The 13,288-nt window shown below is 37.4% G+C and overlaps 1 protein-coding gene across 1 annotated transcript; it reads right to left on the bottom strand.

Moving 5' to 3' along the window:
- Positions 1 to 959: 959 nt before the first annotated feature.
- On the bottom strand, positions 960 to 9,769 carry LOC149790715 (uncharacterized). Its single transcript, XM_089972765.1, has 2 exons — positions 9,660 to 9,769; positions 960 to 4,346 (listed from the first exon to the last, which is right to left on the bottom strand). The coding sequence occupies exon 2, from the start codon at positions 3,929 to 3,931 to the stop codon at positions 2,195 to 2,197; it is 1,737 nt and encodes a 578-aa protein (XP_089828891.1). The 5' UTR covers positions 3,932 to 4,346; positions 9,660 to 9,769; the 3' UTR covers positions 960 to 2,194.
- Between the last annotated feature and the right edge of the window lie 3,519 nt (positions 9,770 to 13,288).

Here is a 13,288-nt window from a genome sequence, read left to right as displayed (position 1 = left end):
TTGATGATATTGATGGCGACGTTAACAATCTAGTCGTGTACGATGATGTTATGTTAGACAATCAAAAAAACCCAGCTAGGATATTTTCCAGAGGCAGGCATAAAAACACTGACGTGATATATGTCACTCAACGATACACTCAGATTCCAAAAGTAATTAGAGACAACTGTAATATTCTTGCTGTGTTCAACGGCGTTGATACACACACGCTACGAAATATTTGGCAGACATGGTGCGGCGGTGACATGGACTTTAATGTTTTTCGAAACTTTTTTAGTCATGCTCAGTCGACCCCACATGGATTCGTAACGATAAATTTACATGATCCTCGGACACGATATCGTATCGGACTTGACCAAATATTCGGTTAGTTGTAAATAATTTTCATTGTAAATAACCACTTAGCAGCAGGGGGGGCGATGACATCGACGCGGTCGTCGATGTGCTTACCGGACGCTGACGACGCTGGGGATCGGCGCGCAGAAGGTGTTAATTAAACCAAATGACGTTTGGACGATCCCCCAACGACGTCGTCGTTTTTTTTTTACCGGGCGCTGACGACACTAGATCGTTGAGTGCAGAAAGTAATAATTAAGCCAAATGACGATTGGACAAAATGTCCGATTCGCCCCCCCTGCTGCTCCCAGTCACATTATCCTGACATCAGGCCGACCAGTCCTAACACTAACGTCTTAATGCTGAGCGCCAATCAAGGTAGCTGTTAGTACCATTTTTGTATAGTGATGTCTAGCACTGGGGCATCGCGCCACAGACATGTAGCATGATGTCCTACCCATTATCTTGACACCAGGTCGACCAGTTCTAAAACTAACCTCTTAATGCTGAGCGCCAAGTGAAGCAGCTGTTCATACCATTTTTATAAATCTTTGGTGTGTCTCGGCATGGATTCGAACCCGCATAAAATAGTTAATAGAAAGAAGTCAAACCAACAATTTAAGTAAAATGTACTATTTATTTTTTATAATAAAAAGATAAAATTCAAGAGACAATTACAGTATTATGAATAAAATCCCCAAAGTACAGAATGTTCGGAATAATTTTTTTAAATTTTAAATAAATGATTCCACTAAAATTATGTCTGACAGTCTGACCGAAAACAACAATGAATTACTTGTTTGTCAAATCCCTATTTATTACACACTTTCACTCGACTTATAACGTAATAAAATGAAGATTTCCAATGGAAAAAAAAAAAACCAGTCTAACTGTAAACAATACAACCTTGAACTCGTGTTACCTAAACAAGTCGGTTACAATTCACAATCAAACGTTAGCCATGTTAACATTCTCTTTACAACGTACAACCATGGACAAAAGTTAAGCATACAATATAATTAAATATACATAACACCATGAATAGATATATACCTTGGTACAAACTGTATAGCAGTGATATCTGCGTGTAGCCCAAATTAGATATGCACACTCCCAGCGGACTCTCTCCGCTTCGTGGAATTTCGTTGTCGTTTGACATAATGGTCAGTAAACAATGTACGAAGTGGAAATCGACGAAATAGAGTAGGCAGATACTCACAGGGTAACCACATGTAGGGGGATTTAATATTTTTCTTCATACCCTCTGGTCCTTGGGGAAGTGCCATTAACCAGAATATACCAAAAAAATCAATTACTAGGATCTGTTTTAATATATGTGACCAAACTGTCCACGTGCAATCATAGAAAACATACAATACATATAACTGATTCGAAGAATATGACCACTATGTCAGTGTGGTGGGGACAGCGATGGGGGTAAATTGGGGGTAGGGTGATGGGGGTAGAGTCTGGTTTGAATAGGTCGCTGCATGTGCTACTCCTGCTATATGATATGTTTATAATATGTATTAGAAGGAAATTGGATTTCCTCTAATTCCAACCTGAAATTATTTTTCATAGAAAATTCGATTTTAATGTACTATGAGGTATTAACCAGAACTCATTTTGTGAAGCAGTAAAAAAATATTAAACTTTAGACCTAGTCTTATTGTATCTTTAAATAAGTGGGGAACAGTGATTTTGTATTTCAACCAGTTAACTGCATTTTAATATTAGTGGGACATAAATTATTCTATAATACTGTAAAAAACTTTAATTAAAAATCATTCCATAAATAGCTCTGTAGAAACCGTTTAGTAAATCTTGTTTAAAACCCCGTTATTCTCAAATAATAATTTTATTTTGGCAATTTATGAGCAAATTTTAAGATATACCGTCCAATGTCGGCAAACATTCCTTTTCCCTTCATGAGGCTTGTTTCATTATCATATTCATGAGGATCAGGAAAAGTGAAATGAATTGCATACACGTCCTTCCGCCAATCAAATTCTTGGGCCTCGGAAAAGTCGTGGAAATTAGGATGAAAGGCGGGATGGCATTTCAAATGAAAGCACATGACCTGCAATCTACGTTCTATATTTAGTGTCTCTGGAAAGTTTTCATACACTTTATATGGAAGAAGAACGGCGTTATAAAGAAAATCATTAGACTTGTAATCCACCAAAGCATCTTGCCATCTTTTTAAAAAGGCTGAACGAGGTTTCGCGAGAAATACTCCAAGATTTATCGTATTAGGATACTGCGCATGTCTCATGTGGTCGAAATTAGCTATTGCGTCATATCCGGATTGAAGAAGATCATCAATAGGTCTAAGCCAAAATACATCCCAATCGAGATATATTCCTCCATATTTTAGAAGCACATCTCCACGCACTATATCACTTCTATGCTGACTATACAAAAGTCGATGGGTATAAATGTAACCAGGCTTCTCTCTATATACAAAAACGACTCGTTTGTCTTTGAGGATTTTATCATAATACGTTCCGTGTAAATAGCCATCACAGTGAATATAGACCTTCTCCGGATTTACTATATACAGCGTACTTACCATGCTCAGGTACATCATAAATGTCATATTCTGTGACCCGAACCAAGTATAATGCACTACTTTTGGCACTGCACCTGGCAATTTTGAGGGAACCCTTGATGCGGGGTTTCCATAAAATAACGTTCTGACTAAGTTTCCAAAGCTTGAATTCACTGAGAAATAATCCTCGGGATATAATATTGTAGAATCTGATATTGTCACACAGGCAAATGTGTTATGTCCTGGTGAATTATGACCAGAATAATCACAAAAGTTACTAATCTCGGGTAACTTTTGATAATATCTTACAAGAGAATCAATCGAGCTATCCAGTCTTGAACTGCGTGACTTTCCAATTAAAATGGATATTTCGTTCGTGGAATTTGGTCCTTGAAGTATTACTGTCAGGTCTTTTTTTCTGTATTTGAATATGGAATCCGTGATAATGGTATTTGCTGAGACATAAATTCCTCCGCGATCATCTACTAATGCCAGGCCCAGCCACGGGTCGCACCCCATTTCTTCACCATCCCAGTTTGACGGGGCCCTCATGGCGTGAAAGCTGGGAATTTTTCTAAGCAGACGATTAAACCAGTCATTATAGGGTCCAAACATTATTTCTCCGAAGTAATGGAATTCTATCATATCTGGCTGCAGAATTTTCCATGCACTCAATACACTTAAATAATGTTTGAACTCGAATGTCGCGTTTTCACACCATACGTAGTACACTATATTAGGCACCAGATCACCTATAAGTTCGTCACGTGATGCATTCCTAAATCCAGCAAATTCGTGCTGCACGATAATCCTGTTGATGTTGCTTATGTTGTTAAAAAGTCTAGATACATCATTTCCTTTAAAGTCACACGTCGCAGCTGATACCACTTGGCGTAAACCTGGTGGATCTAAGGAAGTTAAAACCTTCATCTGATATATCGCGATTAGGGCAAACATCAACACCAACATCAAAATTAGGGTGCGAAAGGACATCCCCCAAAAAGTCACCATCTTTCCTTTTTGAGACGTGTGTTTTGAACCCATTTTTTTTCTATGCACTCCTATCCCTATAGAGCTGTGAATTTCTGGAAGAAGGTTTACAAAAGAAATGTGTCTGTACAAATACAGTAAATCTTTGATTATTCAGACATCAGAAATTTGAATCGCCAGCATTTCTCAAATGACTTGACCAGTCTGTGAGGGAGATAAGTTTGTGTGTTGGTTCTGCTTTTAAGAGTTACTTCCCATATGAATCAGTATTCTTGTTGGCTGATTCCTTTTCATCGTCTCGTGTATTTAAAATTCAATCAACGTGTTTCATGATTCCTCAGAAATTCAAAAAAAAGTATTTCAGGTTTCCCTAAATTCAAGCAATTTATCTCAAGTTTCCTGAACCAAAAGCACGTCCACAATTAAATGGTGCAACTGTCCTCATGTAAAATATCAATGTCATTGAGACCTGCAAGGAAACAAATATGATAACAGTTTCAAATTTTAGATTACAAATGAAAGACGAAATGAATAGATTCAATATTTAGATCACCAAAGAAAGAACAGTACCGCCATTGTCGTTCATTGTTTTGTTTTTTTCTTCTTCTGAACATTTTCTTCCTTATATTTGTTATCAGCCCGGTGATCTACAGACTTGTTCTTAATATTGTATTGCTGTACTGCATCACTTAAAATAGGTAGGGTATGTCAGAGTGGAATTTATAGTATCCCAGGTGCGCAAATATTACGTGACGGGAATTCGTCTACATTTATCTTTGCACATTATATTCTTCCATAGTAATGATACGTGATTTATGATTGTTGAAAATGCCATGGAAAAAAAAAAAAAAAAAACAACAGTGAGTAAAGCGACAGTAGCTTGTGTTTCAAAATCATTGCAATATCAGTTCATCTATACGTTCCTGAACATGCGTGTTCATAAACAAAATGAGGGGCTCCACCAGTTCATAAGCTCTGTCTAAGGACCCTTCAAGCCATATAAGCCCTCATATACATTCTGGGAAGCAAAACTTGTGTTTATCAATAACTGGAAATCAGACATTGCTGCTAAACTCAGAGAAAGTTTTTTTTTTAGTAGTACTAATGTAAAGTGCACACATCTTGTGCACAATATACTGTCTCGAAAATAGCAAGAATACATTTTTCATCTGTAAACTTTGGGATGAGAGGAGATATTATAAGAAGAAAGCCGAAAGAAAGAAGACAATATACAAGGCTTTATAAATGCTTAGAAAAAATGCTTCCCTCAAAATTTCTCAGTTGCTTTGCTATATTTCCCTAATTATTTACTTGCAACAGTAGTAGCAAAATAAAAATGGCAGTCTGTGAAAATTGGAGTTTAACATTATCTCTCCGTTTTGAAACGTGACACTTTGAGTGTAAGGGAAATGTAGCATTTGTCCACAGGAAAGTAATGTTCGAAACGTCCATAGGTTTAATGTTATGGTAGTCTAGGGTCTAGAGGAAGGGAAATGCTACAAGTGACGATATGCTGGATTGGGGGAGCTGTCTTGGGTGAAGGGTTAATCGTTATATAAAAAATTGTTGACACCTACTGCAAACAAACGTTCTTACTGACCAGCACACACACCTACTGACCAGAAGCTACACATTCTGGCCAACAATTACAACTGCTAACACAGATGTAAGGGCAAGATGTAAATAAGAGAGATGCATAGAAATCAAACCCTCATAAACGAAACTAAAATCCTTCAACCTCATAGCCATACAACTCCTTATAATGAAAATATAACAAATTCCTACTACCTTACAACTGCTATAACTCTATTAGGCCAAACTGGAAAATAGTTAGGAGAGCAAATACACACATTTACATATAATTATCGCGCACGAAATTTGGCAATGACTGAGTCTTGGCTTTCAATATACAACCTTCTTTTACATTTAGCTGTATCATGCATGTTTGCCCACGTTAAATTCACATACATGCGTAGCCTGGATTAAACATGCTGGAAATTAAAGTTGATGAATCTAGGTTGGTATACATCTTGTCTCAAGGACGGATGACACGAGGTGCGAATGCACCTCATAATGCGTATTGCAGAATGCATGCAGTATATTTCAGACAGGATGTGTTTTCTGTCCACAAGTCAGAATGTAGGAGAGCGTGTAACATCACTTCTGTAAACACATTTTAGAGCAATGGTTCCCAACCCCGGGTCGCTACCAAAATCCAGGTTACGAGGAAGTTGTTGAGGGTCGTGGAGGGTTGCCATGGTTTGTCTGAGTGTGGCAAAATTGATCAGAATATGGAAAGGTGGTCGTGAGGCTGAGAAAAAAATTATTGTTAGGGTGACAGACGAAAAAATGATGTGAACCACTGCCTTAGAATATTTCCACAGTTCACAAGTGCGGAACAATGGCTGAATTGCAGACGAAGAATTTATGTTCGGGTACGCCTGCAGTATATCCTGAGTGAGGGTACAAATGGCTAGTGTATTCCACCGATGGTATCCTGTTTTCTAGAGTATCGCTCAATTTTGGATTTGAATTTCTGCGATTTCGTTTCATTGCGAAAATTATTTCCTGTAACATCCCAGCTCCTTATCCTGTATTATTGCCATCACTACCAGAATTGGAGGAGTTTTACAGGAAAGATATGATGAGACTTCTTTTACAGCGACAAAAAGAAAAACGTACATTGTTAAAAACTTGGAGGAAAAGATAAAGCAAGAAGAAAAAATGAATGCTACGAATCATAAACCGAAACAAGAGGGTAGAAACAGAACCGTCAGTCTGGTATGGGACATTGTGTCGAAGCTAAATCAAGTGAGAAATGCATGAGGCCTCTTTGGCGAGAGAAAGGGGGCTTTCACAATAATAGAATCACATACTTTCTAAGACACTAACTTCATCGACTATCACCGAGACGCCAGCAGAGGTTGTGATTACCACTACAGCAGTAGCAGCGCATGGATGTGGGAATCGTTTGAAACAGTTGAAGCTAATAACGAAGATCCATGGTGTGTTTTGGCAAAAAGAATGTTTTTATATCATTTATATCAGATGCCAGTATAAGTTTTATGTTTTATATTTGCACGCAGTTGTCTTTAGTCTATGGTTCGTCTAAAATAATAAAAACTTCAAACCTCATTAGCCTTCTTTTTTCATGGTATTAAGTTTATAAGTCTGAGTGTATTAATGTAAATAAGCACTCATACGTTGTTTGCCATTACATTCCCCTTTAGCACTATAGGGTTATAGGGTTTGTAGTGATATTTTAATTCTGTTTTCAAGGGTTTTTGTAGGGACACAGAGTTATAGGTTTGTAGGATTCTTTAGTTTTATAAATTGGTGTTTGATTTATTATGTAACCTCTATGTTTTATACCCTACTCTTACACTTCTGTAGATAGGTGTAGGTGATGGTTAGTAAATATTGATGCTGTTTAGCTGGTATGGGTCTGGTCAGTAAGACGATGTGTTGGTTTGTACGTGTGGGTGTTGCTGAAAGATGTGAGTGTTGGGCAGCATGAAAGAGTGTTTGTTAGTGGATGTCAGTGGGTTTTTTTTCTTCTTCATATTACCATGTCCGCTTGACCCAAGACACTCACACTCTTTTCAACCTATGGACATTGTAAGCATGACAATTTCCTTTGTTCCCAGATTGCTATCTCATATTACACCCTCATGGATGTTTAAAACATTAGCATCTCCTAGTTCATTAAAAGTTATTTTAACGTAGTATTTCCTCTTATCCCAAGAGTATCATACTATCGTTAAATCTACTGACTAATATTAAATTCAGTTTGTCCTGTAAGAGTCACAGTACAAAATGACGCAATATTAAATTCCCGCTGCTGCTAGATTGCCATATTTGTCGCCGGGATGCCACATTACCGGGATGCCATATTACCGGGATGCCACATTATACTATTAAACGTGTAAAGGACATATAAATAACATACGCTGTAAATTCTGGACATCATCAAAAGGACACAAAAGTTTAAAGTTGGAGAATCAAAACATAGTCGAAGGCAGTAAACTGAATGTAAAGGTATCACCAGAGTCATTGATAATAATTGCTTGATATTCGATCTCTGGGTATTAACAGTATTGGTAGCTTTCCAAACTAAGCCAAAAGCACCACCACCCCCACCACCCAAAAAAGTAAAGAAAAAAATATATAAAAACAAAATGCTGAATTGGAGTCATAATCTTTACTGGAAGCGTTTCTTATTATAACCGCTAACCCAGAAGTAAGCCGAATTGAAAAGTACTCTCTTGGCGGTAATTTGCTCTCAAAAAGGTTCGGACAAATGTCTTTGCAGAGTGCGTTGCCTTAATTTGCAAAGTAACACCACTGGTACAACGCTGTAAATTTGGAGGTACAATGCCATCTTGAGTAAACCGCAGGTTCTGATAGCAACATTAAACTCTATTTAGACTGTACTGTCTGCTATCAGTTCTCCACAATGGTTCAAGTGCAGAAATTTTGCCTAATACGTAAGAGGAAATAGACCGGAAGTCTATACTTGCAAGGATGGGGAACAGGGCTGACGATATTATACGGTAGCACACAGATGACGTCACAATATGCCCATAACGAGAGCATTGCGATAACATTCATTTCTTTGTGGCTGGACGGTTGGTTGGATGCTATAGTTGTTGCTGTTTCAATAGGAAAGTTTAACACAGTACTGGGTGAATCATGTAGGGAAATGTGAGCTAATTACTTTTTCCAAGGCCACACAAAGGCAGCCGACGCATGATCCTTAAATTACACGTCGGATGCTCTAACCAAATGAGCTACCGCAACCACGGTCCGGGATTGGTGGTGGATGAGAGGGGTATTTTGTTGGTAGTTGTACAATATCCCAGGCTTTTATTTAGGTCTCATAGTTTTCCTTTTACACAATTTAAAAATCTGAATCATCTCTTAACAAGGACGACCCGTAACACTTTAACATCTGACATTTTTCACCACGCTTAACGATTGATCCTTCTTGTATGTAGAAAAAAAAACGTAATTTAAGAAGGGGATGCATCATTTCATAAACGCTAAACCTGATTGAGGGACTGACATTATGAACGCTCTGCCACGAATATATGCAAGCATTCTTTGCATCTGGATGAAACAATAGGCCTACTCACCCTCTCCGTGTTAGTCATATTTGCCGTACAACGTGTTATGCATTCAATACATGTCTTATCTACCTTCGCATACTATAGTGAGTCCTTGGTTCACCTAATCTTTCTGATAAAATGACGAATTTGGTATCCTCCTAAATCGCATTCTCTCTCTAGTCTGCAATGACAGATAGCAATGGCCCCTCAACCTGACCTTTTTTTGTTATAAACCACAGGTAAAAAATATAGACTGGCATGCATTTAATGCTCTATGAACAATGTTTCAAGTAAAGAAAATTTATTGCATTCCTGTACAGAACTCATTCTTATTTTATTTTGTTTAGATAGAAATTCATAGGTCGATAGCAGTGGCGAATTTAACGAGTTCTCAGGAACGGTGACAGCACTATCCCCAGCCCCCACTTCCAAGAAAAATATAGCTCTTATTGTAAAACGAGAGTTGTTCGTTGTAAATAAAGCGAACCCCTATACAAAGTCAAACCCCAATACAAACGTTCAGCAATAGATACATAGATAGATAGATAGATAGATAGATGGGTGGATGGATGGATGGATGGATAGATAGATAGATAGATAGATATGCACTCTTACATTCATACATACATAAACATATTCATATACAATTCGTTCCTCCAGTACAAAGCACTTACCTGCGATGTGGCTTAGAGGAGATTACCTGTAGATCTGGTACAATACACCACTGAAACGAATATGACCCATCTACGAGATAGTAAAGAATGAGATACAAGTAAATGGGCCCACCATAAATATTTATCCACTGCCTGTGCGATAAGGTGATTGTAACACAAAACACACTAGAGGGATCAATATACGATGATTTTCGCGTGAGACTGTATAAAAAGAATCGATAATGGCATAGAGCTAACAAATAATAACAAAAACATACCTAGTGAAACATTCTTCCCTTTTAAGCAGGCTATCCGAAAATGTCTACCCATTTAACCGTGTCCTTCGGGACACTAATTATTTTTGCAAGATATAACCAGATGGGCACTAGCCAAGAATTAGATCTTTTAAACTGGCCAATAATTGGGTACGTTTTCACTATTAGCAGAAAATCGGTTCACCTTTTATTTGTTTGATTTGTTCAGAAGTGTAGGTGACAACCGTCATGATGAAAGGAAACGGTTCAACTGAATTAGCTCATTCGTTTCTATGATAATGGTGAAAAATAAAAAGAGTGGAATAAATCTACAATACCTAAACCTAACAAAGATAGATTCCTCTACATCAACGTTGACCTTGTAGTCAAAGCGTGATTGTATAGTAATGTGACGAATGGCTAGTTGTGATAAGCTAATTTGTATACATGCGCTATGTCCTTGTAGATTGCATTCGTGTATATATCAAAAGAACTTAATCTTCTTTTATGGAGAGTTAGTCTTTTTGTACAGGGAGCAGTTAGTGTTCAAAAGTTGCATGTTGAAAGGCAAGGAAGTAGTTGTATGTGGCGATTGGGGGTTTTACGCAGGAATTAACACTACGCCATAGGTTAACATGCGGGGGTGGGGGTGGGGGCAGTATATGGTCATAGGGGAAATCCTATGTCAAAATGGTCTGTAGCTTTAACATGGAGATGATATTACGTTGTCAAAAGTGTTTATATAATCAAAATGTTTACAGGGTCTAAAGTGTTCATGGGGTCAACCGTTTTATAGAGTCAACATTTTTATAGGCACAAAAGGGAATGGTAATGTTTCAATTTTGATCTACAATCCAAATGCATCCCGAATACTTTACAAACACGCACCCCTTCAATTCAGTAAGACATTTAAAGATGAAGGTGTCAATTCCACGAGTTGCTGTGATTCAAACCAAGCCAATGGGTTCTTTTCATGGCCAACTACATTTCCTGGAGAAGAGATACTGTTCAATGATTGCCAAATCAAACAAAACTGAAAAACGTTCCCGTAATTCAACTTTGTGAGAGGGAAAGTTTGTTTAAGTATCTAATCTATACTAAAAGAAAAACAAAACAACAAAACAAAGTATTATATATCCCTATATTACATGTTTTATCATTCATGACTATAGTTTTGTAAGATTATTTAGTTGAAAATATTTTAAATACGAAATGTCTTATCAAAAGTAAGTTCGTACATTAAATATAGTCATGTATCAAGTGTGTAGATTCATATTAAAGTTCCAAGGTTGAGTTGAATGATTCTTCAAGTAAACATCACATGATCCGACAAGAACATGAGCTCTTTAAAAGGACAGACTGACTAAAGTTCTGACTGATTTATATTTGGTCTAGTTGAAATCATTCTATGAATAATATGCGTCTTCATTTATCTATTAGCGTATTAACTTTGCATATAAGAGAATTATTACGTAGAATTAGGCATTCATGGTAGTAAACATCAGTCTTGAAATTCATTCATTGACCGGATTCATTTATTTTAATTCTTCGTTGGAATTACAGTGCTTGAAATATTTATATTAAATATTAATTGTAATAATAGCTATCACGGAAATATTGTGAATTCACTGAAAGACGTGGAGATACTTAATAGCCGCTACAGAATTACTGTAAATGCATTTATATTCGTTCTGGGATTATAATGTGGTGTGACGGGTTGTTATTCAGCCACTGTGGTAGATGTGTTATGGTTGGGGTGGGGTGCTCCCAATATTATATTTAAATTATTATAGGAGTCCCACCCAGGCTTGATTTTGGTTGGAAGTTAAATTAGTGAAAGATAGACGTAAAGCTCGGAGCCCCCAGTCAGCTATGCCGAATTTTAAATGATTGAATATACAACAAGTGAAATTCAACAAATAACAGTTTAATAATAATTCAATAGTCAAGTGCCTCAAATTTCCCAAATACTCTCCTTCCTCTCGATCCTCTGATAGCCTATTGCACCATTTGATTAGTAGTGTGAGATAGCTTTCCACCTGTCCTTGTATTCTACTCATCTGTGTATTCTTTTCTCCTATTCCTCCAATCCCTTCTCCTCTTCCTCCCGACGGTCTCCAAATTCCTTTTCTTTCTCGACTTTTCTTTACTCCTCCTCCTCCTTCTCCACTTTTTCCTCCTCGACTCCTTTTCCTCCTCCTCCTCGACTCTCTCCCCGGACTAGAATTGTCGACTCCGACTGCTGTGCTAGTCTTACTTCGTCTCCCCTCTTAGAGACTCGGGACTCAACTAAACCAGAAGTTCTGTCCACCACAAAGCATCCTATGAAAACACGAGGACGGTACAATATTTTCCTTATCCCTCTCATCACAAAATACACCCAGCCTATCATCAGATAACGGCTATTAAATTTCTTTGGTCAGGCATTCATTGACATCGAAATACTCATACGTTCTTGTATGGTAAAACAACGTCGTAATAAAAGCACGGTATCAATTACTTCTCATACATACATCAATATATTGCGTCACATCAGTACATATTATTAATCCCATCATACTAAACAATATCACAGCAATCAGACGCATTTCGTTACATTACAATTCATACACAGTACACAAATATTCAAATATCCATCCTCTGATATATCCGTACATCCATATTAACTAATCTTACACACTTAAACCATTCTCCAAATTCACAATTTAAGCATGTGTAAAATCTAACATATCACATTAATAAATGTAATAGTTTACTACGAAATAACCTAATAGCGAATTACAAAATTAATTCTGACCACAATCTAACAATCTACATAATGCTCTACATAATACTCAAATACGCCTGTGAATGAACACTACAAAGGTAATTCTACATACTAAACGATCCTAGTAATTAAGTATACATACTACACATAATTACAATTACAATGTCGTAATATTATGCAAAAATCGAGCAAATAACTTACTAACCTTTACGAAGCTTTGTCTTTCCTTAGAATCTCTTCTCTAAGTTTTATCGCTAAATTACGAGTGGCTTCATCAGAGTACCATATATTGCTCAGCAATCTTCCTAAGCGAGACTACATTTTTGCTTGCTAGTCAGAACTTATAAATCGGATCGAAATTGTTATCACACCCTCTATCTCAATTCCGATTGGGTGTCGCTTTGATGCGATCCAATCAAACGTAGCGGACAATGTCCTTCTCGCTATCTGTCCACGTGGGAAAGGATTTAGAACACGCCCTGGTTCCCCCTCTCGGGTTCCACGGATCTTAAGACTAAGCTGTAACAGACAGATGGGAAGTCGCACGATCTAACGCCTGTGGCGATTCAAGATCTTCTCTCTGGTCATGGTAACCTTGCGGCAATGTATAGACACCAAAACCATGACTT

The sequence above is a fragment of the Sinohyriopsis cumingii genome, chromosome 10, assembly GCF_028554795.1.
Source record: "Sinohyriopsis cumingii isolate HCF-2022 chromosome 10, ASM2855479v2, whole genome shotgun sequence".
NCBI lineage: Eukaryota > Metazoa > Mollusca > Bivalvia > Unionida > Unionidae > Sinohyriopsis > Sinohyriopsis cumingii.
Note: the sequence above shows the minus strand (reverse complement) of the source record. Positions and strands in the feature narration are given on the sequence as shown.